Source organism: Pocillopora damicornis, chromosome 1 (genome assembly GCF_964200805.1).
Source record: "Pocillopora damicornis chromosome 1, jaPocDami1.2, whole genome shotgun sequence".
Lineage (NCBI taxonomy): Eukaryota > Metazoa > Cnidaria > Anthozoa > Scleractinia > Pocilloporidae > Pocillopora > Pocillopora damicornis.
In genome coordinates, this window is record NC_142670.1 from 4,602,443 (window position 1) to 4,627,712 (window position 25,270).

The following is a 25,270-nucleotide window of genomic DNA, read 5'->3' on the forward strand; positions in this document are numbered from 1 at the left end:
AAAAAGAAATGAAATAAAAATTTAAAAAAACTCACTCGCGTTGTGCAACCGCATTGTTTTCTTCATGCTGAGGTAATCATTCACGGGGAATGGATAATGCAGCGGCGATTTTAGTTGGTCTTAAAACGAAGTGCTTACCTCGTCTCCTTTGGCATTAATACCAGCCAGAAAAATAATCTGACCAGTTCCCAGAGAAGCAGCGAGACTCAGCCTTACTTGGGAGAGGGGTTGACGCACTTCGCTGTAGATAAAAGAAATGCAAAAAAAGCAACCGCTGATACATTTTTTTAGAAAAAAAGGCAATGAAATAGTCTATTTTTGGAAGGATTCGGAGTAATATGTTAGGAATGCTATAAAACAAATTCCCCTACGTGAAAAGAGCATAGGAAATTGTTGTAAGAATTATTCCGATTATGGACAGGGTCAGTCCAACGTAGGTAAGAGTCGTCAGAATCTTCTAATCAGTTTTTGTTTTCGTTTTCTTTGGGTCCACGCTAGCAGGTTTATAACGTTTTTGACGTACTTAGCTGTCAATCTCTGCATGCTTGATCGAACACAATATCAAGCTCCACATATCCATATGTCCGTGCGCCACATTTGATTTTAATTTAAGACAGGATGCGTGAAAAAGAGGTTGCATGACACTATGACGTCTTTGTTTTCAAAGGCTCTGTTTTTGACTGTCGTTTCCACTTTTGATAGAGTTTCGGATCCATTCTTTCATTTGATAACGCCTCCGTTTTTAAGTATTTTATTGCGAACGGAAGGCCAAAACGCATTGAAAAGCATCCGTTTTCAAATGAGTACACATAAGTGTAAACGCGTTCTTAAATGACACTGATAAACAAACGCTAAAGAATTTACAATAACAATGATAATGCCAATTATAATACGAGTGAGAAATTAATATTGATGATCATAACGCCAATAATTATAAAGACACGCCGATCTATTGGCTATTGTATCCTTGATTGTCCTTGTGATTTTCCTTTTTCTACCATCATTGTGGTCATTTTTATTTTTATCATCATTGTTTTTATTTCATAGAATGCCCAAATATTTCTTTTCGAAACTCTTGGTATATATTTACGAATAAAGGAGCAATTTGACAACGGACAGAGACATCTCCCAAAGTCAAGGAGGAGACCTAGTTTCCATTGAAACCGAAGAAGAAGGGAACTTCGTCCTTAGCGAGATTCAAAATCGCAGCATTGAGTCCTGCTGTTCTCCACGTGATTGGGCTCGTCAAATTTATCATCATTGTGATGCATGGTACTTGGCTTAGAAAAAAAAGGCGAAAATTGGACTTGGGTGAATGGAAAACTGGTGAATATGTCTAAATGGGCAGGAGAGCCAAAGTGTAAGGGAACTGTGGCTCATATATGCAAGCCGTTTATTAATGGCGACCAGGGCCTATTTTGTGGCACCAATGGCTCTGAGAAATTGGCTTACATTTGCGAAATTCCCAAAGGAAAAACAAAAGTAGTCTTTATTTTTAAAATTGAACTAGGTAAAAGTCACGCAAAAAGCGCTCATTAACCGTAATGCGAATGTTACCTATGTGTTCACGTTTGGTACACTTAAAACTGCTCTCATAGCGGAACTTATGGAGTTTCTGACAATCAGGATAAAATTGTAAGACGCAGATGCATCAGTTTGGACGGGGTCTAATACATTCTTCTTCATTTCTGCGTCCACGATATCTGATCTACTGTTTTGAATTATTCACTCTAAATCAGGTTATACGATTTTTTAGTTCATGTTTTTTTTTTTTGCTTTTTTGTTTTGTTTGGTTTGTTTATTTGTTTGTTTGTTTTAACATTGTTAGGGTCAAGGTTGACTAAAAGCCTGTACTACCCTCGTTACCTTTCTGAAAAGGGTTCAAAAAATTAATTCAGAGACAATGTAAGTTATCATAATTTTTAATTACGTGTTCATCATAAAATTAGTCATCGTCTGCGTAAAAGTTGCGTGAAGTTGTGCATATTGTGTAAGCAGTATCTTAATTTTTGGAAAATTATTCTACAAGAGAAATTTTCATCAAATCGGTTGTGGAAACGTACGTGCCAGTATGCGATGTACTTTATCGGTTGGAAGTTTTTTTACCTTGCGCCATTTCACAAATGAAGGCCCTGCTATCTCCCCTAGCGATAACGTCAAGGCTTCCATTCTTAGTTATTTCCGCATGACTTTCGCTAACTGTTGCAACAAAGTCTCGCCTTTTCAAAGTATCTAGTTGTTTTCCACTTTTCCAAGTCCAAGCCCTGCCTTTCTTCTCTAAACCAATGTGCCACGCACCAGTATTCCAAAAAGAACGTTTTTTAATTTCATGATTGATAAACTGCCATTCTTCTTCGATTTCGATAGAAACAAAGTCACCTCCTTGATGTTTGCAGACTTTCCTACTATTCTGCTAACTTCTTCCCCATTTCAAAAATATGTACCAGGAATTATTGAAGCATGTGTCCTGGCATTCTACGACAAAATAAATAAATAAATACACAAAAATATTTATATTATATTGATGATAAAAATAGTGTTAGTGTTATGATAATTAACTTTGATGTTTTGTCTCAACTCGCGTTTAAAATCACAAGCTGATTCATGTATTTTCAATTGGAAGTCAATAACTAATAATTCTTATAGATCAGTCGGAATTTCCCCTTTTCTAAGTTCTGGCTCAGGTACGTAAATGTTCAAATTGGCGCTGTCTCACCTGTTCCTTCCCATTGCATCATTAGAGTGACAACGACTGCAGAAGAGAAATAAATTAAACATGTACATTGACCTTTTGTGGCAATAATATCATTTGAAACAAATAGAAAAAAGGTTTCTCGATTTCAAGTCAAACCATTACTGATAAATTAATTAAAGTGAGCGGATGGACTCTTACAAGTCTGGCAAGACAGGCTCATCTCTCCTGCTCGGGTAGCCAATTAGAACACAGGATTCGCTTTGTATCGTCTATCGTTTGTATCGCTGCGGGCTGTATAATAAGCTGCGATGTTATTCATTGTTTACCTAAGCGCTAATTCAAAAGTTATTTATTATTTTTGCCTCGTTGGAGAAAAAGAAATAAACTTTACTGCTAATAGTCTTGTAATTCTTAGAGGCTCAAAATGTTGAAAGGATCCTCTGATGTCTAGCCCGTACAAAGAAATTGCGATAAGAGACGCCTGAAAAAAAATGTCCGGCTTCAAGGTGGTTCAGTTGAATAGTAGTAAGAATTGGAGTGCATCAGAGCCAGTTTGGCCCCAAAACATTCTCAATGGATTAAAAGGTTAATTAAACGTTTTTAAGCTGAACTGAATCCAAAGTTTATCAATTAAAATTTTGAAGCCATACATTAATTCATTGAAAAATTAAATTATCGCATTCGACGAATGATGGCATACTGCTGCAGCCATGAGATCGATGCAAAATATAAACATTGTAATGTACATTTTTTCTTTTTCTAAGTAGAGTGGAATTCGTTTATTTCTACGAGGTCTTGATGTCCGCTTTGGAAAAACCCATTTTACAAAGCAAGAAAAGTAACAAAAAATAAAGGCTATTAATCAAAAAGAAAACTAATCGACAAACTATGTCTATATCTACAGCTGACGGTATTCATTGTGAAAATTCCTCGTGCAAAACTTTCTTTTGTATATCACACTCAATGTTTTCTTTGAAACATGGCTCTCTAAATGAGCTCGAACAAAACTTCCTTTTTGTTTAGCAAAATACTTTTCTTTTCGTCTGGTGAAATTTCTTTCGTATTTTATTCATCGAACAACGAATTTTGTTTGGCGCTCAGTAAATTTTTTTTGTATTTCCCCGGTGACATCCTGTGAAGGTAACTTCAGAGGATAGTGACTGGGCTTTTGTGTTTCTTCGAAGCCAAATATCGGTGCTATGAACTGTTTTGCTGACCGTCGGGACAGAGCACCAATTATGGGTAACAATGACGACTTCATTTTTAAAACTGCATAATTATTTTTATAAAAGTCATCATGCCAAATTCTTTCAAATCATTTGCACCGTATTGAGGCTAAAATGAAATTAAAACACACTTACACACGTCAAATGCATAATTTTTTTACTTTATACCTTACTTATTTATTCATTTGTTCTCAATTTAAACGTGTTTTGTTATCAAGAAGCTGAATAAGCTCCAACTGACATATCCCTTTCAGGTTTAATTTTGGCATGGGCCGCTGGCTGTCCCGCTACCTCAATTTCTCCATCATAGCATTTACTACTAATTTTACATTCACGTAGCATAACCGATCGATGTAATAAGGCTTGCACTTACTCAGCGAACAAAGAGCTGTGACCATTTTTACCGGATTGAAGCCCTTTCATCGCATCATTCAACATGAGATTCCGTTAGCGGCTGTCAGTTTGTTTTGATTCGCGACTCACTGGCATCTCTTCTGCTTCAGATGTGTCGATGTACTTCAAACCCCTTTGTAGGAGGCCGAGCGTAGTGCACATCAAAACACTTGATCGTTTCTCGTTGACGTAAGTAAAATTTACTTTTCCTTCATAAACGCACCAATGAGTCTTAAGGATTTTTGCGTCAGATACGGAAAGATCTTTTGCGCAATAAAAACAAAAAAATTGCAACGAGAAAAAACTTTATTACTGATTTTACCTTTCGTAATAGTGCAGGTGATGTAGATTTAGACTCTAAGGAGTATTTCATGAGTCAAGTTCGGCGATAGCTGCCGTCTGTAAACTAATTGCTCGAACTAAACTCCTCTTTCTTTTGTACATTGGTTTTTTTGTTTTTTTTTTAATTTTCATGAATGGGATGTATGACTTAGTATTAAACGACCAACTTCGTTCTGCGCGGTTGAGATCATACACGTACATGTATTTTCAGCGTGATATCTCGTCACAATAACTTAAGAAGGTTAGTAACTAGGTTACTGTGTCCCTGAGACCCTATATATTACTTCTGACCGAAGGTGCTGTACCGAACGTCAATTAAGACGTAGCAATAATGAATTAAAACGACCACTTCAGTTTGAAAATCGCATAATTTTTATGTGATTGTGGCTAGCTGTTCCAGATCTTCTTGCTTCCTATCGAAACCAAACACTTCTTGATAGCAAAACAAACATAATCGAAAGCTGTAATAACAGTGTTGCGGCTGGCCGACGTGCAGCCGTCACCTAGGTACCCATACGGGACATCAAGTTTTTCGTAAATGCGCGAGGGAAGAAGAAAAAGAAAGGCAAAGCCAGTTCCCAGAACCAGCAACTACAAATGGAAAACAATGATACTAGTGAGAACGGCCAAGGGGAGCAAAGACCTAATGAAGGCACAATCATTGTTGGAGATTCGATTTTCAAAGGATTACGCCGGGACTTATTAAGTCGGGCAGCTAAACAGCGCGTAACTGTGAGAAGTTTCCCTGGTGCTACAACCGCAGACATGGAGCATTATCTACAACCAAGCTTGGCTAAAAAACCGAAGGCAATAATCCTCCACGTGGGAACAAATGATCTGATATAGACCGTGGTCTTGTTAATGCCGTAGTGTTTTTAGACCTCAAAAAGGCATTTGATACAGTAGATCACGATATTTTGCTACGAAAATTGCAATACTATGGGATTTGTTGGACTAGTCATCAATGGTTTGCTTCTTATTTAGATAATCGAACACAGATTTACCATGTAAATTCTTGTAAGCTAACTCCGAAATATCTAAGATGTGGTGTTCCCCAGGGAACAATTTTGGGACCCCTTCTGTTTTTAATATATATTAATGACTTACCACATTGTCTGACATATTCGGAACCCAGAATGTACGCTGATGATACCAGCCTGACGCTTGCCAGTACTGACTTTGATCATATAAATTATTGCCTTAATTACGACCTGAGTAATGTGTACGAATGGCTGAGTGCTAACAAGCTTACCCTAAATATGACAAAAACTGAGTTTATGCTTATTGCATCAAGGCAGAAGTTATCACAATTTACGGAAAGTCCTTCTCTTGCTATAAACGAAGAGGAGATTGAATGTCGTGTGAATTCCTGACGTCTTGCCTTCGGTTAAATCCTTAGCACCTGCTTAAAACAAGCATGGCGAAATAATCCATTAATATCGAAAGAAACTGTTTTATTTCGTAATTCTTTTAATAGAATAGAGTGCGATCCACAATCATGCAGCGAGAAAAACAATTGATTTAAATAGTTGTGATATTCCCAAGCTCGAGAAAGTAACTATTTAGTGGCAATTATGACAAAAAAATTATTCCGCTGCGGCAATAATTATGAGCGATGGTGATGAAAAGTTTTCGTGCTCCTCGATATATGTCTGTGCTTCTATCTTGCTCGAGTATTACATCCTTAAAGAATCGCTACAAAGCTTTGATATCTCATCTATCCTCTTTTTAACATGACGAGAGGATACGAAATAGGTGGGTGTAGCTAGGTCTCTCTAGGTACCCCCCTTCCCCCTTTTGAAAGGAGAGGGGAAGCGGGGGTGTCGTCGTTACGAATATCCGGCGCGCGCCCTACGGAAAGTGGCCTTAATTTATATCTAACGGGCTTGTAGTCATGCGGTGGAAAGGATTACTTAACATTTCAGAAGATGTCATGTACTTATTTAGAATTCACGTCTATAGCAATGAATTCATATTTAAACAAACAAACAAGAAAAAAACAACAACAAAAAACAACAACAAAAAACAGGCAAAAACATAACAGAGCACCATAAACACTCACTCAAGAGGGAAGTTGGACTTCTCAGGCGTCTTACAATCTCTCCCTGAGGGTTATGGGAGTGAGAGCGGAGAGGAGGTAGTTAAGATAGATTCACAACCCTTTCCCTCTCTTCTACCCTTTATAAGGACTTTAGAGAACGGGGCTAATAAAAATGTGCAGCTCTGCTTGCGTTATACAGTGTTACTCTAATCATTGATCAAAACTCAGTGGGATTCTTCCAAGGGGAAAGTAGAAGATTGTTTCATTGCTTTTTAATACAACGATTTTAATCCAAACTGATCAACTTGACTCTCTGACTCGAAAGGGTACAATGTGCCTCGTTATGCGAACAAATATACCAGATTACTAAAAGATTTAATTAATTCACTCGTTTTCAATTATTTATTAATTTATCGGTTGGTTTAATTCATTTATTAATTATAAATCTTAAAAATCGACTTTTATTTTTGCTATCACAAAAGAACGATCGTATTTGGTATTTTCACATGTAGCTAGGTGTTACCTTATGTACTCAAAATGTGGACCATCATTAAGTCGTTATTAAATACTAGTCAACAGTGGTTTAAAAGGAATACAGTAAAATATGTGTTGGTGTTAAACAAGTGCGACTTGAATGTATGATATAATTTTAGACAATCGACTCTCATTTTCGTTCTATTGAATCCAGTTATTTACGCTGATTTTTTAATTCCAACTCATATTAAGACTACTTTTTATCTGCCCACACATCACCGACATCACTGAGATTAGCCCGTGAGCTTTTCCTTGTGGAGTTTTCATTTCTTACAGATGGGAGAACGTTATCACCAAAAGTCGTTTAAATTGGATTACTGAATATTGTATTGTGTTATTCTTTGAAGGACTGCAATTCTACTGCCCACACTTCGCCGGCATCACTTGGATTAATTTGTGAGCTCTTCTTCGCAGAGTTTCCATGATTTACAGCAGATGGGAAAATGATATTCATCTTCCTTTTCAATCGCTCTCTAATCTGCAGATGAACGGGAGACCAAATATCAATTTCTAATCCACAAAATGTTTATTGATGTCTAGAAAATTCACAATTCCTCTTATGTACATCCTCAGTTTGATATTCATCTTACCTGGCTGTTCCGCACACAATGAAGAAGGAAAATCAGGATTCCCTGAAACAGATAATTATATCAGTATAACATCTCTTGTAATCCAGATGAGAAAGATGATAAAGATATGATCGTTTCATTGAGATGAAACCAGAATAAAAGTGGCGAAAGAATGAATTAGAGCAAGTCGCATATCTTGTAAACCAATAAAGATTGTCTGTTGTTGGGTAAATTATTTTCAATAGGCAATATCATCTGACCAATGTCAAAGAGCCTTTTTTTAGGTGAAAGAGTACTTTTAGCATTTAAGTATATGAACAGATGACTGCAATTTAATATCGACTGATTTTTTTTTACCGAAAGCTTACCTGAATAGAGTTGAAAATGGTGAAAATGTAGGCGAAAGCTTTGTGTAATGATAACAAAAGTCCAAAAAGCCAGGTAACACCAAGCAGTGGGATCATCACCGCGCATGTTTTAATGCCAAGTCTGAATAACGACAACAATATGTGATGAGCATCGATAAACCGTTCCTTTCATTCACGTGAATGAACTTTTTTTTTCAAAGTTGTATTGCCTCATCGTCGCAGACTAACTAGAGTGGAATCTAGACAAATACTGCTAAACTAAATGCGACAATATGATCACATTACCAGAGGAGCCTGTGTAGAAACTAGTTATTATTTACCTTTCCCATCTAAATTTCATCAAGTTTACCACAATTATCTAATAAATGTTAAATTTATCTATTATTGACCGTATTTGCTGTGTATTGTTGTTTTCCCCAGTGGGTTGCATTAATTTCCTCATCTCCTTTATTACTCGGACAAGTATCAAAATGTTGAGCTGAAAAAAGCAAGGAATATAAAATGCATCACCGACAACAGAAAAATGGTCATTCGTCTCGTTGCGAGCGTTTGAAAAAAGAAAAGTCTGAATCTTCATGAAAAATTAAACCCTCTGCGTCCAGCTAGCCAACGCACTACTGCGTCTCTGTAATGGGCGACAGAGAACACTGTGCTGCGCCACGCTATTACTTGGTTCATACGCAGGCCAAGAGGGATCGAAGTTGGAAAGACGCAGGGTATTATCAATTGGAGTTGATATTCTTTTGAAAGACGATAGTCGTTTAGTAATGAAAATCTCTAACAATATTAATGAGGCGTCAATTAATCAGAGACTCACAACTTCAATGAAAGCCACAAATGTGACGAAGATCCAGATCAGGTTATTCGTTGAGGAAAGCCAGCAACTGGAAACGAGTGTATAAAAAATATTAATTTACAGAAAATAATCTTTACAGCACGACACAAATCAAACACAACAACACGATAAAACAAGACAACTCCCAGAGAAAACAAATGGAGTGATGATGGAAAACTAGAAAGAGATCTTAACAGCAGCAATACGTCGTGAAATGCTGATTATTTAAATGAAGAGAGAGAGAGAAGAGGAAGAAGAGAGAACAAACTGCAGGTGTATTATTGACTGTTTCTCATACTATTTTTCACTGGTATAGCTTTTAATTCCATCTTTTCCAGCGGCGATGCCTATTGAAATGCTAACCATGATGATGGGTAAACCTAAACATAAGAAGAAGAAAGTTAGCGCAACTGGAGAAGTCATGTGTCCAATTTTGAGGCGTTTCCGATTCAGCAGCTTATAATAATCTAAATCAAGTGAAATAAAAATACCCCATGATATGAAGTGATACATATGCATCTTGGTGTTGATGTTATAAACTTTCACGACAAACAGGAAGAAATAAATTCCTTCCACCAGCATCCAACAGAAAGCTGCCATCAGGAAATACTGCAAGAAAGCTGCTGCTAGGACGCAGAGAGCCTGCGAGAGAAAAAAAAAGCTTTTGTGGCTTTTTCATATTAATTTCTAGGGAATCTTTTAAGCCCCTAAAAAGCAGATAAACCACGAATAGATCAATACAACACTCACCGTATTTTCTGTGGCGTTTATGCCGGTAAGAAAGATTATTTGTCCAGCTCCAAGGGACACAGAAAGACTCAGTCGTATTTGAGTCAAAGGTTGCCATACGTCTCTAGTGAAACAAGCAATAAAAAAAATAACAAACAAACAGAAAAAAACCAAAGGCGAGACAGAAACAAAAACAAAACGAAGCAATATCTGACAAGGTATTCCACTAATTTTGAATTGTACTAGTTTAGACATCTTACCCGCTTTCGCAGATAAATTTTATAAATCTCTATTACATTTTGATCATCTTTATTTGTTATTACTGTTATTTGTTCAATACACATTTTAATTAAATCGATTTTTTTTTAAAGAACTTGTCTGTTCTAAGCCCTAAAGCCTTTAAGGTCATGCAAAGACTTAGTTCTTTGAGCGTATGGTTACAGTACTTACGTGAGGTAGGCATGTAGAATAATTGTCAAAAGAATCGCGAAGATGGAAAGACTCAGTCCCACGTACGTGATAATTTCCAAAATAGTTTCGTCTTCCTCTGTGAGCTGTGAAGAGAGATGAAGAGACAGCAATTTTTTTTACTTAATCCAACGAAATTCTATCACCAATGCTAAAGGTAAGAGAGAATTAACTAATTACCCCTGGGCTACCGTTGTAGTCAAGTAAGACAGCAAAATGAGTCAAATGATTGCAGCTGCAAACCGTTTCTTCTGAGTTGCTTTTCGAAGTACCTAAGTAACATCCAGTCTCTGAAAATCCGCCTGAACTGAAAAGAATAAAATAATAAATAATAATCATCCTCATCCTCATCATCAAAAGAAAAATTTAAAAAAAAAACTCATTGGGGATCCGATAGGTTTAATTTCTGTCTTACTTTCACCGAGTTCATAACCTCTACACATCGTTGAGTACTTTCGAATTTGGCTTTTGTCGACATCTTCTCCCTGTCACTGATGGATTCGCCTTTGAGTGATCACTGTCAGCACTGTTAATCTGAGGCAAGTGGTATGCTGATGATATTGATATTTGGGCTTTGCACAATTCTTAATATGACTCGTCAAACTTCAATACACCCTAACTTAGGTGAAAAAGCAAACAAGGAAACAAGCAAGGCAAGAAACAGAGAAACAAACAAACACGGCAATGCAGACAAGCAAATCAATAAAACCTATAATTACAATAAATGGAAGGAATCTTAAAGCAATGGATATCTAGATATAGCTATGGAAAAAGAAAAAAGAAAAACAGCAGTTACAAAATCTCCCAAGAAAAAAATAACATTCAACAAATCAATGCTTTCATTTAAAGAACAAACAGATTGATCTTGAAAGGCATTTTTAGAACGTGGGGAAAGTTTGAATGTCTCATCAAAGTCGAGTGAGAAACTATTGACAGCTAATAGTAAACCTAGAAAAACAGCCATTTAAATGTAATATTCATTACATTTTTCTTCATAATTTGAGAATTAAGAATCAACTACTCCTGGAACAGGATGAAAAATACATTCCAGCTGTTACCTTTCACTTAAGCCACTCCAAAACATGCATTTCTTCTCTCCTTCACGAATCTGTGTTCGGAATATAAACATTAAAATGATATACTCTGAATAAATATCACAACGTAAAACAATTGATACTGATTTTGATCGTGTTCTTACCTTCAGATTTCTGAACCTTAATATGATATTCTCTTGTAATTTTTCTGGTTTTGGATCTAAAGCTACGGCAGTTATCCAGGAGTCCAAATACCTTCTGAGGAGATAGAAAACCAGTATGAAAAAGATTTATTTAAAGTATAATAATTATTTCAATGACAATAGCAAGCAAGGAGCCTATACAAACCAGTGTTACTTAAAGGCTAATTTATCGAACACGGAAAAGATCATTGATTCATATGACTAATTATTTCTCAACAGGGTTTTGAAAAATCTACGACTTTATAGGTTCAACCTCTGGAGTTTGTTTTCATGTGTATTTTCGATGGAAGGGGCATTTGGTTAAGAAACTTTAGGAGGTAACCTCACCCTGTGGTACCCGTTAGCGTTCTGAAGGGTTGATCTGTAAACAATACTTCATGGAGATCCTTGTACACGATCCCGACAACTACTGATACTAAAAAAGTAAAAAATACAATAAAACTACAGCATGGCAATATGAAATCCAAGTCGCCATTTCGGATGTCTGAATCAAACAGATCATGTAAACCAACAAACAAACTTGTATGTAATTGTAGATGTATTTCAAAACTACAAAAATTGGAGAGGAATAAAAGATTGTGATTTGTCGTAGCACATCCAAGATTTAAATACAAACCGTTGATACTAAAGATTTTAGAGGAAACGTTCAGGCTCGCTTGCAGTTCTTGTTTCCCAAGATAAAAGTCATTAGCATTTTTGCGGTAGGTTTTTTGTATAGCCAACACTGATGGAGCAAAAAAAATTAAGACGAAATTAAGAGTAACACATTTTCGAAGAAATATTTTTTCATGTTAATCCGAAAATAAGTCATAGTCTTAATATGATAACTATACTTGTTTGAAAGCTATGTATTTATTACGTAATCTTCTAAAAAGTACAACACCTATAGATCATTAAGACATCGGAAAATTGAGGTTTTAAGGCTTTGCATCATTCTAATCGCCGAAAAATCTATCACTGTGATTGATAAAAATAAATGGTTAATGGGAGGGATGAACCGGCTTCATCCGCCTACAGCACTGATCAACAAGTCCCTTAAAATTAAATCATCAGAGCAGCCATTATGTTATTGGTCGTTGTGTCAGTCAATAAAAAAGTAATGGATTATTTCAAATCCGAACAAATGATCATGCTCTGACTCACCTAGTTTGTGGCTGTTTATCTCCACTGAAGAATTCGCTCCAATCATTTGGTGTTTGCCATAATTAAGGGCGAATACCTCTAAGGCGACCGCCACCTTAAAGATGGAACTTCTTGTTACTTTGATTTCCTCTTTGGTAAGAGGTTTTTGGAGGATTTGGATACTGGTGATGAAATCTTCAAAAATCCGTATAGCCTCCTGTAACAACATAACATATATCTGTTAAAGTAAGACGCTAAAAATTGGGATCCGTGTGAGTCAACATGATATCTGAACGTCCCATGAGTATTCAGCCGCAGAAACCCCTGATCGCGGTAGAACATTCAACAAAACGGTTTGAGGTAACGGCAACGCATTCAATATGCTAGCAAGGCCCATATTTCGTCTATTCCTATCTAGATTATGAAACAAAAAAATGAGAAAGAAATGAATCAGACCAAAAATGGATGAAAGAAAAAATCCAGTAAAATGGCCAAATTTTGTGTAGGATGTGCACAAGTTAAAAATGTGTCCAAAAACTCGTTCAAGGAGTCGGAATATCTTTTTCGGGAATCACTCTTTTTACTCGTGCCTTTTCATATCTTAGAAATGATAATGATATCGATAGTGACGATAATACTGTTATGATAACTATAATAAGTATAATGATAATGATGACGATGACGATAATGATACAGTCTTGTTTGGTCTTGTACGAATGAACTCGAAGTTTTTTTCAAGCATAGAAACTGCTGCAATGCGTTGGTCAGTCTTTCTAATCATTGCGCATTTAATAGAAACTAAGTGGCTTAGTCATAAAAGATAAGCAAGTAGTAAATTCATACCATCAAGGACCTGGATCTCTTGATTTCTTCTCCTATTAGTTTGGAAACAGAATCTTTTGCCTGGGATAAAGCAAGAAAAAAAGTTGGCAAACAGCAACGTCGTAAATAAAATGCTTGAGGGAAATACTTTGCTTACCCGATTCTTAATAACCTCCGACGTCGGTGACAGAGGAGTCCGTAGAGACAAAGACGATGATGATCCAGCTGCCGATGTATCTGATAATGATGACAATAATGATGATGCAGCTGCTGATCCTGATGATGATGCTAATGTTTCCGTTGGCTTTGATGATGATGGTGATAGTGCTGATGAAGATGCTGTTACCCGTGTTGTTGATGTTGCTTCCGATGATGCTGCTGCTGATGATCCTGATGCTGATCCTACTGCTGGCTTTGATGATGATGGTGATAATGTTGATAAATATACTAATGCCCCTGCTTGTAACACCGCTGCTGATGATAAATGTGATGGAGATGATGGTAATGGTGAAGGTAGGATTAATGATAAAGGTGACTGCGACAGTGACTGCAACAGAGCTGAATGTTAAAGAAAATTTAATAGTCAAAATAAAAATTGACACTATGGTAGGGCGCAACGAATTTTAAAAGAACATATTTTCTATCTATTTTTTTAATCTTAAACACTTTTTCGTAAAACAAAAAAGAGCGTTTTAAGTATTCAATTTATTATGGTACTCACTGTAAGCTTCTGTTCCATGTCCTGTTGGAATTTTCGTTGCGAATACTTGAATTGTTGAAGCCCCAATAGATGTAACGATACTCGACGTGTATGAATCTGAAGTGATGCAGTGACTATCTGAACATTTGATGTAATTGCAGCTTTTACCTGCACCACAGTCGATGTTAAAGATTCTCGTCGTGAGGGACCATGCAATGGAAGACGGTATGAGTCCTCCACAACATTCACCATTCCCACGGCATATTACCTTATCACGAGAACTGGTTGGCGTAGTGCTAATGATGTTACATGTACCTTTACCTTCTCTTCCTATGCACTCTTGTTTTTTACATTTTCTCCCGCTGCAGGTCAGGTTACATTTATTAGCGTGGCAGATTTGTTCACAATCCTGATTGTTACATTCTAGATCCATTTCACATTCATTTCCGTTACACTTCTGTATTTAACAATTTTTCCCGCTGCACTTCAATTTACATTTTTCAGCGTCGCAGGTTTGGTCACAATCCTGATTGTTACATTCTAGAGCCATTTGACATTCCTTTACGTTACCTTGACACTTTTGTGTCTTACACTTTTTCCCGCAGCAGTTAAGACTACAATTTCTAGCGTCGCAGGTTTGGTCACAATCCTGATTGTTACATGCTAGAGCCATTTGACATTCCTCTACTTTACCTTGACACTTTTGTGTTTTACACTTTTTCCCGCAGCAGTTCAGATTACAATTTCTAGCGTCGCAGGTTTGGTCACAATCCTGATTGTTACATTCTAGAGCCATTTGACATTCCTCTACTTTACCTTGACACTTTTGTGTTTTACACTTTTTCCCGCAGCAGTTAAGACTACAATTTCTAGCGTCGCAGGTTTGGTCACAATCCTGATTGTTACATTCTAGAGCCATTTGACATTCCTCTACGTTACCTTGACACTTTTGTGTTTTACACTTTTTCCCGCAGCAGTTCAGATTACAATTTCTATCGTCGCAGGTTTGGTCACTATCCTGATTGTTACATTCTAGAGCCATTTGACATTCCTTTACGTTACCTTCACACTTTTGTGTTTTACACTTTTTCCCGCAGCAGTTCAGATTACAATGACCACCTCCATTTTCACTTTCCGATTTACATTTATTCGAATCGCAATCTTTACTGCCCAGGGCAAAACCTGAAACAAAAAAAACAAGACCAGAACCAAAACGTAAGAATACTAAATATGAAAATAATGATGAAGATAGTTATGAAAAATACAAAGGCATCGCAATACCTTCGTTACGTAAATAAACAACTTTATGCCACTGTTGTATAAAACTGATGAGTATAATTTTCATGGAAACTACCCTTACAGCCGAGTGATTGCGTACGTCATTTCGTTCAAAGCGAGTCTTCAATACCGCGAAGCTGACAGAAGTTTCGAATATACAAGTTAACACAAAGCGATTTCTTTAAAAAACTAACAGTCTTTTAAAGAGTCTTATAAAGGTGAGATATATCGCAGTACTTTATCTTATTTTGTATTATTAACGCCGTTAATTTATATTTATCCATCTATACTTTTGTTTATTTACTTAATTTTTGTTTATATCTTATTATTATATTTTTGCAAAGATAGGCAGGCTTTGTTAGATTAAAGAGTAGGCATTTTCTCCATAACTATCTTTTGCAGCTTAGGAATTGATAAATACATGAAGCATCCCTGGGTGTAGAGAAAATTTTGGCATAACGACTTTGGCTTCTCAGATATTGTTTACAGATTCTTAAAAAATTAAAAACCTTGGAAAAATTGACTCATATGAAAATTGCTAAGAAGAAAACAAGACTTGAGAGACTTGAAATGTTATTGTTAAGCTGCAAAGCTCGGTAGTTTGTGATAGGTGAGAGGCGACCTAGATTTCAACTTTCTATTTAGCCAATACAGAATTTGCATGTCTTTAAATTAGAAAAATAAAATCCGGCTTAAAATATCCCACCATCGTTTGCGTGTTTGCACAAAAACTTCACTTTTTCATGATAGACCCATGAGTTAGTAAAAACTTTAAGCCTGTATCTCAATGACACATAGATAAAATGGCTCTCTGAAATACATCCCGTGACATGTTTGGTCTTGGCTTCCCGAAAAAAAGCCTGTATGGCCACCTGCCATTAAGGATCGTCTAATCTAAAGCTATTCTAAGTTTTAGCGGTCTTTGTTTGCGCTGAATTATATTTCGAAGACTTTTTAAAGAGCAGCCATGAGATAGACTCCTCAGAGTTCGCTTAGGATGCATTCTAGATGAAATAAATCTATGAAAAGGAGCTTTGGTACCCACTCAACATAGTTATTTATAACAGGAGTGTTCCCCACAACTGGCAACTTCTCGTCATCATTATTTTTTTCCTTTGGGTGAGTTTAGTTCCTGTAAGCTGAACCAAATGCAACCCCCTAGTAAACTGTCATTGGCTGGAGATCGGTCCGAAATATCCTTTGCTAATATTAATTCAAAGCTTGTGATAATCCTCCTTTTAACAAGAACCAGCCGTTTACTCAGTGTTGACATACACTACGAGAAATGGATTGTCATGCAAATTATTTTCTTCGGGTATTTCTACCGAAATTTAGTCGCAATAAGCCTTTTTACTTAGGTTAAAAAAATATAACAGAAATGAAACAAACTTTTCAGCAAACGCTTAATTCGAATTTTAAAGCTTTTTCAATAGTTTAGCATGGGATACACATTACTTGGCGAAAACAGAACATTTTTTAATGATATATCCTTAGGCTAAAGATATCAACTTATGGTGACGGGTTTTATTCATTTTAATGTTACTATCGATTGCTGACAGTTGCCACTCTTTGTTTATTTAACCCCTGTACGTCGAATTAGGTTTCGTTAAGAACACTTGGAGTTGCTTCGAAACAATTGCGCCTCCACTTGTAATATGTCGATCATAAATATATATTTTTTTGTTCGCTTTTCCTAACGGTACTCGCTAAATAGTGCAGAGTGGTAGATCTCACCTGCACGTGTCACGCACTAGAAGGTGTTATTGACAAAATATGTGACGTTTTTCGTTTCTTGGAACAATAAATGGAGATAATAGCTCACCAAAGCTTAATTAGTTGTCTTACTTCAAAAACTTACAGAGTTAGAAATTGATTCTTAGGATAGGAGTGTTCCCTGTTTTCGTCGCCAATATATCAAATAATTATTTGAGTAACAACGAGGAATCTTAAGTGTTAGACTTTAGGAATCATAGTCACGCGGAATATACATCCGCGTGGGAAAAAGAGGATTTTGTAGGGAAGGCCGACTTTACGCGTTCGAAGACCTAAAGACACAACTAGTATTGGCATACCCAATCGACCTTATCGCTTAAGAAATGCTCGCAATACGCCTATTTGACTCGAAAATAACGACAACCTGAAAAAAAGATATACATGAAAAATAATTTTCTTCATATACAACTGTGTTCATTGCGATCTTGAATTGCAACCCACATTCTAATAATAACAATAATAATTTAGTGTTTTTGAATACGACCATAACAGTTCTGAACAATACTCCGATTAACCGTTTCCTAAATATTGACTGGTTAATACCTAAAAGCTAATAAATGTTTTTGTTATTAACCAGCTGTTTCAGACTTCCCTTAGGGTTTTTCGAAATGTTTGGGAAATGATCTAGAATAAAGGAAAACTCACAGAGTGAAATAATTCCAATGCAAAATATTCTTTTTGTGGAATGATAATCTAAAACACCTCAGTCGAAGTTGTCTATCATGTTCGATATGTTTGATTGAATATTGCTTTCTTAATGAATTTGGTATATTTTATGCAAGCATTCGAAAGACTCAACCTTGTCCACCTTTTTTCCCCTAATCACTACGTGATCGTACTTAAATACAGTTTTTTATTATTATTAACGCCTATGATATGAATACTCGGCTACACGCAGCAGGCATACTGATTTCAAATAGATCATTTTCTTCTTGTTTTTCTTAAGCACGGGAATTCATTTAGATCCGAAAATTCGTGGCAAAATTAAAATCGGCATTGCTGCTGAGGTTTGCTTACCCTGCATTTCCATCGCGAAATTAAACGCTGTTTAACTAGTCAGAGAGCTTGTTATTTCGAAACGTTACTATCTTTGTGTGACATACGTTTTTTTTTTTTTTGCACATCACTGCGAGGATCACTTTCATTCACGTCTTTATCCGCAGTTCAAATATATGACTTTCATATATTCTTAACCGTCTATAAGTTTTTTTGTTTTCTTGGTCCATGATTCCAAAGCCTTATCATTATCCAAATGCGAAGACAGCTGAAAAATCCATTAGGCGATTCGCATAAATTAAACAAGACCTTCATTCCCAACAGAGAATCTAAAATTTTATGACTGCGTTTATATATAGCTAAGAGCACCTGTCGACCGTTGGCGAAAAAAAATCAAATCCCTTAAAGACATGCTTGCAAGAGCAAAAATATAATGCGACGATATGCGGCTCAATCACAAAAGCCATAAGGGGAGTCCATGTCGGTCTGTCTTTGCCTTTATTCTCATGTTGATATTTTCCACGCAACCACTCTAGCATGCATAATTAGTTAATGTACAAATGCACAAAACACAAAACATAGCTTCGCTGTCCAAACTTTACTCGAAGCGAACTCGTTTTTGTGTTTACTCCGCCGATGAATTAATTAACTGGCTAGGCGAACCACGAGCGCTTGATTCTTCCTCTTCTTGTGATCCAAGATTCTCGGAATCCCTAATTTCTTAAACATTTAGGGCAATTAAGGGGGTCGTTCACAATAAAACGGTTTGGACGGATTTGGCTGAACAATGGACGGTTTAACAATGGACGGTTTAACAATGGGCGACTGGGCAATGAAGGACTTGCGTTTGGAACGATGCTGATATCTATGGCCTCTGTATTCGTTTTATCTGCTTGGCTCTGACTAGAAAATTGGTGGAAACTCGTGGTGGGTCACTGGAAGGAATCGGTTCAATCTTTACGCTGAAATCGGTATCTAGAATGGCAACTCGAACAACAAGGTACAGTTTTCTTCTTTGGACAAAGAAGCTTACACCTCTTTATTTGATTTGGGCGTACCATTACTGGCAGCGGGAGGGACTAACTTTCTGCTCCGTAAATAATATCGCGACTAACGTTTCTTTAAAACTTTCTTCACGGACTTCATAAATGGACAAAGGAAATTTCTGGTACTCGAGAGATCCTTTCTTGCTGGCGCCCAAGAGATTACATCACGCCTCTCGCGTGGAACTGAATTTTGTCATTTTCTTGAACCTTCATATCGTCCTGGAAGCTCCACGAAGAGCCCGTCGTAACCACCACTGTAACGATAGGTTTTTCGTCCTAACTTGATTATTGCGGGGAAGGCAACAATAACGGGGGGTAATAGCTCGGTAGAGACCGCTTGCGGCGGGAACGGAAACTCGTCACGGTTTCCTGATACACGGAGACCTGTTTCAAGCGAGCTTACTACGGACTTCAAGGATTAGACAGCATTTGGTTCCACAGTAAGTTTATTCTAGCTCAAGTCGTCAAGCGACATGACAGGGAACGCGCAGCAAGTTTTTGAGTGTGTGTATGGGGGAGGCTATTTTTAGCTCCGTTAGTTTTGTTAAATTATTTATTGTTTAATTTACTTTTATTTTTGGAAAAAAAAAGTGGGGGTGCCAAGGCTCCCCCCCGGCCCCTCCCTCTGCGTGGTCCCTGCATGAGCTCTAGCGTACTCAATTTCGTAACCAATGTAATCGAAAAAGCTTTACAAAATACTTCCTTAAGTACGATAGAGCACGTGGTTTTATTGTTCCCTAAATCTACAATATTTGAATATTATCACAAACGAAGCGGAAAATGTATCTTTGTATCTATGCGATTTCATTTAAATGTTCCATCTGTTCGGAAGGAATTTCAAAACTAAGGAACAGGCACAATAGATTCTAGGCCATTAGAAAGAGTAACTTAAGTCAAATATCACAGCTTTAGTTTGATATTAAAAATACCTATCTTAATGCGGTAGAGCAGCTTAGGAAATAATAGTGAGAAGTATTAACAATTTCTGTTTATCTATGCGATAGTGGGTTGAGTTCGGAAAAGCGGCAACGTGAGAAATTACCTATGTAAGGAAAGCGAACTTCCGAGCACAAACTCAGCCGCCAACTTCCATGAGAATCAATTTTTAACTTCTATTGATATTTCCAGAGAGAGAGCATTGACACTAAAATTTACATGCAATTTCAACGGTAGTGGTCTTCGCAGTACCGACACACAGGCGTATAATGAAAGGAAAAGTAACTGGCAAGATGCATTAGTTAGCAATTCGGAACCAATGCTGCTTTCCTATATTTGTTTTCAGATACTAGAGCAAAAGAACTTGATTAAATCGAAAGTGGTTAAGAATGACATGTTTATGCGTAAATATGTTCCAAATAAAACACACGGGAAAATCCATGGGGCAGAATGCCGCGACATATCCGGGACTTTTTTAAGACCTACCAGTGGTAAATTTGAAACTGAATTGGCTGAACGTGCGTCACACGACCGAGAAACTGGCCTGAAAATCACAAGAGAGGTGCATGTTTTTCTCGTTTTCATTAAAATCGCTTTCAATAAATCCCTTTTACCGTATGGATTTTGAAGAAGAGAGATTATAGAGGCCCTCTGTACCTTTGCTGTTACTTTAGGACGTCTGGAAGACATATCAAAAAGGGTATTAAAACTCGCTTTTTTTCTACATATTGTTAGTATGGGATATAGCCCTTTGCCTACTTATGGACGTAATTTTGTGAAAGGGAAGAACTCTTTTTCCGTTTTTTCCATACGATTATTTTAACTTGATTGTTAGGGAAACCTTATGGAAAATATTGGAAGATTGATTCCGCCTTGAAAATTTGATTAGCTAAAGCAATATTCACTGAGGAGGAAAGCCCGCGTAACCTTTGACCAATCAAAGTTCTACAGATTACACTTCGCTGCTAATATTACATATCTCTAATTTTTTTCGCTACTGAAAGTAAATGTCGCGAGAACAATAGGCATTCTGCGCAATGAATAAATTTTCCCGTAACACTATAATGACGCCAGTTGTCGACGATCCTGATGCAGCCTCAGCGAAGAATTTGTAAGCTGCATTGAACACCGAAAAAGATACTTGAATATTCCGCCTTCGGGTTTGCCGTTTCCAGACCACGAAAAATTTGGTGACTTCACGTTGCTGTTTTGCAAAGGACGGTCAGAAAATGTAGAAGGCTGTAAAACGCACGCGCAGAGCTATTGCAGCGCCCTTGGAGGCTTTTGTTTTGCCATTTTTTCACTGCCGTCGGCCGTCGTGGCTTGAGTAAGGTCGCTGGCTGCTGGCGAATGAAGGGCTCTGTTCGCTTTGAGCCTGGTGAGTGGTATAGCTTGCTAAATAGTTCCCTGTTAGAAGATCCTCGCAGCTAAGAACACTACTAAAACTAGTAGTTGTAAATAGGACCTGAAAAAAAAAATTCAGGCCCGTACGGGATTTGAACCCATGACCTCTGCGATACCGATGCAGCGCTCTACCAATTGAGCTAACAAGCCAACTGGGAGCTGGTCAATGAATTGGGTACAAATAAACATCCAAGTGAATGAAGAATTTAGATATATGAAAATTCACATATTTGCACTGCGGTGGAGAGATGAAATTAGAAGATCCTCGCAGCTAAGAACACTACTAAAACTAGTAGTTGTAAATAGGACCTGAAAAAAAATTCAGGCCCGTACGGGACTTGAACCCATGACCTCTGCGATACCGGTGCAGCGCTCTACCAATTGAGCTAACAAGCCAACTGGGAGCTGGTCAATGAATTGGGTACAAATAAACATCCAAGTGAATGAAGAATTTAGATATATGAAAATTCACATATTTGCACTGCGGTGGAGAGATGAAATTAGAAGATCCTCGCAGCTAAGAACACTACTAAAACTAATAATTGTAAATAGGACCTGAAAAAAAATTCAGGCCCGTACGGGATTTGAACCCATGACCTCTGCGATACCGGTGCAGCGCTCTACCAATTGAGCTAACAAGCCAACTGGGAGCTGGTCAATGAATTAGGTACAAATAAACATCCAAGTGAATGAAGAATTTAGATATATGAAAATTCACATATTTGCACTGCGGTGGAGAGATGAAATTAGAAGATCCTCGCAGCTAAGAACACTACTGAAACTAGTAGTTGTAAATAGGACCTGAAAAAAAAAATTCAGGCCCGTACGGGATTTGAACCCATGACCTCTGCGATACCGGTGCAGCGCTCTACCAATTGAGCTAACAAGCCAACTGGGAGCTGGTCAATGAATTGGGTACAAATAAACATCCAAGTGAATGAAGAATTTAGATATATGAAAATTCACATATTTGCACTGCGGTGGAGAGATGAAATTAGAAGATCCTCGCAGCTAAGAACACTACTAAAACTAGTAGTTGTAAATAGGACCTGAAAAAAAAATTCAGGCCCGTACGGGACTTGAACCCATGACCTCTGCGATACCGGTGCAGCACGTGGCGTGGGAAACTGCGCCCTAGGTATATTGTCAGCGGCGCTATAAAATGTATGTAAATGCGACGAATCATACAGGACTGATATTTGAATTTTTTGTGTCAGCAATCTGTTATCATCAGAACTACAAGCCAAGAGGTATTTACCAATTAAGTGCTCGAGTTTTCCCAAAGTCACCTTTGTTACTATAAATTTCACTCGTTTTCACGGCCATCTTCCGCTAGACCATCCTGCTGTTGCATGTGAAAACACAAAATGTTACTCTCGTAACCAAATACTGAACTGAATAAAAATTGATTACTTTTTAATTGTGCTCCAGAAATACTTAATGATGTTGCATCGAAGAGAAATGAAGAAGGTTATCGAAACACTCCCTTTTAAAAGATAATTCATTATGGATGTTGCCTCGAAAACATCTCTTAACCTAAACCACGATTATCTTTCCATGCAAACGAGCAATGATGAAACATAAGCAATTAATAAATCTAGTTCAGCTTCAATGTAAAATCCAAAATCCAATCAACCTGAAGATGAATAGGAAAAACCTCAAAAATTTCACAAGCCAATCAACAATAACACAAATGTTTCAAAATTTTATGATCTTCATATATAGTTCTGTGATCTTTTTTTTGTTGTGTGCTTTTTCTTGCAGCCATATATTTTAATTATATATGAGTCAATAAAATTTCAAAAGCAATATCTTTCTAGCTGACCATTTGAGAAGAAGTCCACTCGGGCAATTTTACACACTGCAGGCAAACCCTGAACAACTGATTGAAGTTCATTGCCTTTACTCGGGGCACTGATTTCCGCCAATTTACGGCTACCGACGCTCGTTTTCGCAAATTTTCAAGAATAAAGAAGTAAACCTGGGAGGAGAACCTTAAAACCTTACCACGTTCGTAGGTTCACTATGCAGAATCTCTGACTGAAATATGAGAGTAGTCATTATTTGGTAAATGTGCCAGTACTTACGCAGTCTTGAAAAAAAGTCGCTCCCAAGAGGTGTAAGTGGCAAATAAAATGTGTACAATTATGAAAGACATTATGTAATAATTTTTAAATATCTAGAGTATTGTTTGGATACTCATTGTGGTAAAACAGATGAATTATAAACTGAAGCTAGTTTAAAAGTATAGAATCTGGGATTTAGCGTAGGAAAAACTCAGATACAAATAAACTTACTTCCTGTCTCTCCTTTCTCGGCTCCTTTGTAATTCGCTTTTTCTTTGTTGTTGACCTCTTTACAGTATTTTTTTTCTCTGCAGCTCTTTGTCTTTCCTTCTCACGTCGCTCTTTGTTAGATATTCGCCGTTTAACATCATTCTTTTCATGTCGTCTTTGGCGTTCCTCTTGCGGTGTAATTAGCGAAAATCAATGAAGCTTTCAACCACAAAGTAATCAGTATGACTTCCTGCTCAAAACGCCAAATTCATTTGTTTGCGCTGCTTCAACTCTGCTAGCCCACGTGATGCCCACGTGAAGCCCTCGTGTAATCACTAACAGGGTGCTCGCGGTACACTGCACGAACTCTGGTAAATGCGTGCTTCATCACTTTGTATCTGAGCTTCTTAGCGCACTGAAATGGGGTCTCCAAGTTATGCAAGCAACCGCGCATGTGCATTATCTCCTTTTTTATTTCCTTTTTATTTACGTTATAACTAGATGTGAGCCTGCAATACAATTGCCCGTACATGCTTAAAGTAGCACCTTGTAAGGAGGGTCATACGGTCGCACACAAACGAAATTTTCTCGGGTAGATGGGTTACTTCTAACTTTCAGAACTATGGGCCACGCTGCACGCACTGCGAGCTATGTCATGAAGGTTACGTGCTACACCTGAGTATATAGGATGCAGTATATAGTATATAGTATCGATAGTATCATACCTCACAAGTGTTGCGACATACGCTCTTACTGGTTTTGTTATTAACACCCACTATTAGATATTGTTATCGGAACTATAGTTGAAATTTGCATCACCGATGGTGATGACGATGGCGATGGCAATGACATTAGCGATGGTGATGACGATGGCAGTGACAATGGCGACGGAGACGGAGACGGCGAGGGCAAGGGCGATGGCCACGCTTAAGATGGATGAGAATGTGAATCTTTGTTTGGAACGATAAGTTAATCGAGCTATTTTACTGTTTTAGGGCTTTCCTCTAGCAACCTGTCTGTATATTTTACTAAATATTGGGTAGCGAATGACAGGGGACACAAATGGCGTAAAGGTTCGTAATTTCAAGCTTTTCATCATTACTCAATTTACAAAACTTGGATGAAACGGATATTTTATAATAAGTTTTGGTTTCCTTTCAACACAGGTTTTACTAAATGTGCTATAAAACCATACGTCGCCACTGATACGAAGTGCTTAACCCGCAGTGTTCTATGCCGACCGACACTATTGGAATACACTACAAATACCGCGAACATCCCTTTTGTTGACACTACTGCGAGAGGAAAAGACTAAAAAATCAATGGCTTTTGGCAATTCATACAGTAGTTGGAAAAGTGGTTTACAAACAGTAGCTATTGGCTTGATGGTGATACTCGCCGGTGTTAATTTCTATATGCATTTGCTTGCACCTTACACCATTCAATCGTCGGTTACATTAAGCACCGGCAAAGTCTCGAT

The 25,270-nt window shown here is 37.4% G+C and overlaps 2 protein-coding genes across 2 annotated transcripts; both read right to left on the minus strand.

The window, feature by feature from the left end:
- Positions 1–6,966: 6,966 nt before the first annotated feature.
- LOC113674941 (adhesion G protein-coupled receptor D1-like) lies at positions 6,967–13,521 on the minus strand. The gene is made up of 16 exons (XM_089184247.1): positions 13,403–13,521; positions 12,581–12,776; positions 12,054–12,161; positions 11,765–11,852; positions 11,399–11,492; positions 11,259–11,308; positions 10,381–10,507; positions 10,183–10,286; positions 9,754–9,856; positions 9,495–9,645; positions 9,302–9,383; positions 8,986–9,052; positions 8,558–8,646; positions 8,169–8,289; positions 7,822–7,863; positions 6,967–7,709 (listed from the first exon to the last, which is right to left on the minus strand). Exons 1-16 carry the CDS (start codon positions 13,403–13,405, stop codon positions 7,566–7,568), a joined length of 1,569 nt encoding a protein of 522 aa, XP_089040373.1. The 5' UTR covers positions 13,406–13,521; the 3' UTR covers positions 6,967–7,565.
- Positions 13,522–14,519: 998 nt separating this feature from the next.
- Positions 14,520–16,644, minus strand: LOC149051450 (uncharacterized). Its single transcript, XM_089185031.1, has 2 exons — positions 16,405–16,644; positions 14,520–15,263 (listed from the first exon to the last, which is right to left on the minus strand). The coding sequence occupies exons 1-2, from the start codon at positions 16,409–16,411 to the stop codon at positions 14,545–14,547; spliced, it is 726 nt and encodes a 241-aa protein (XP_089041157.1). The 5' UTR covers positions 16,412–16,644; the 3' UTR covers positions 14,520–14,544.
- Between the last annotated feature and the right edge of the window lie 8,626 nt (positions 16,645–25,270).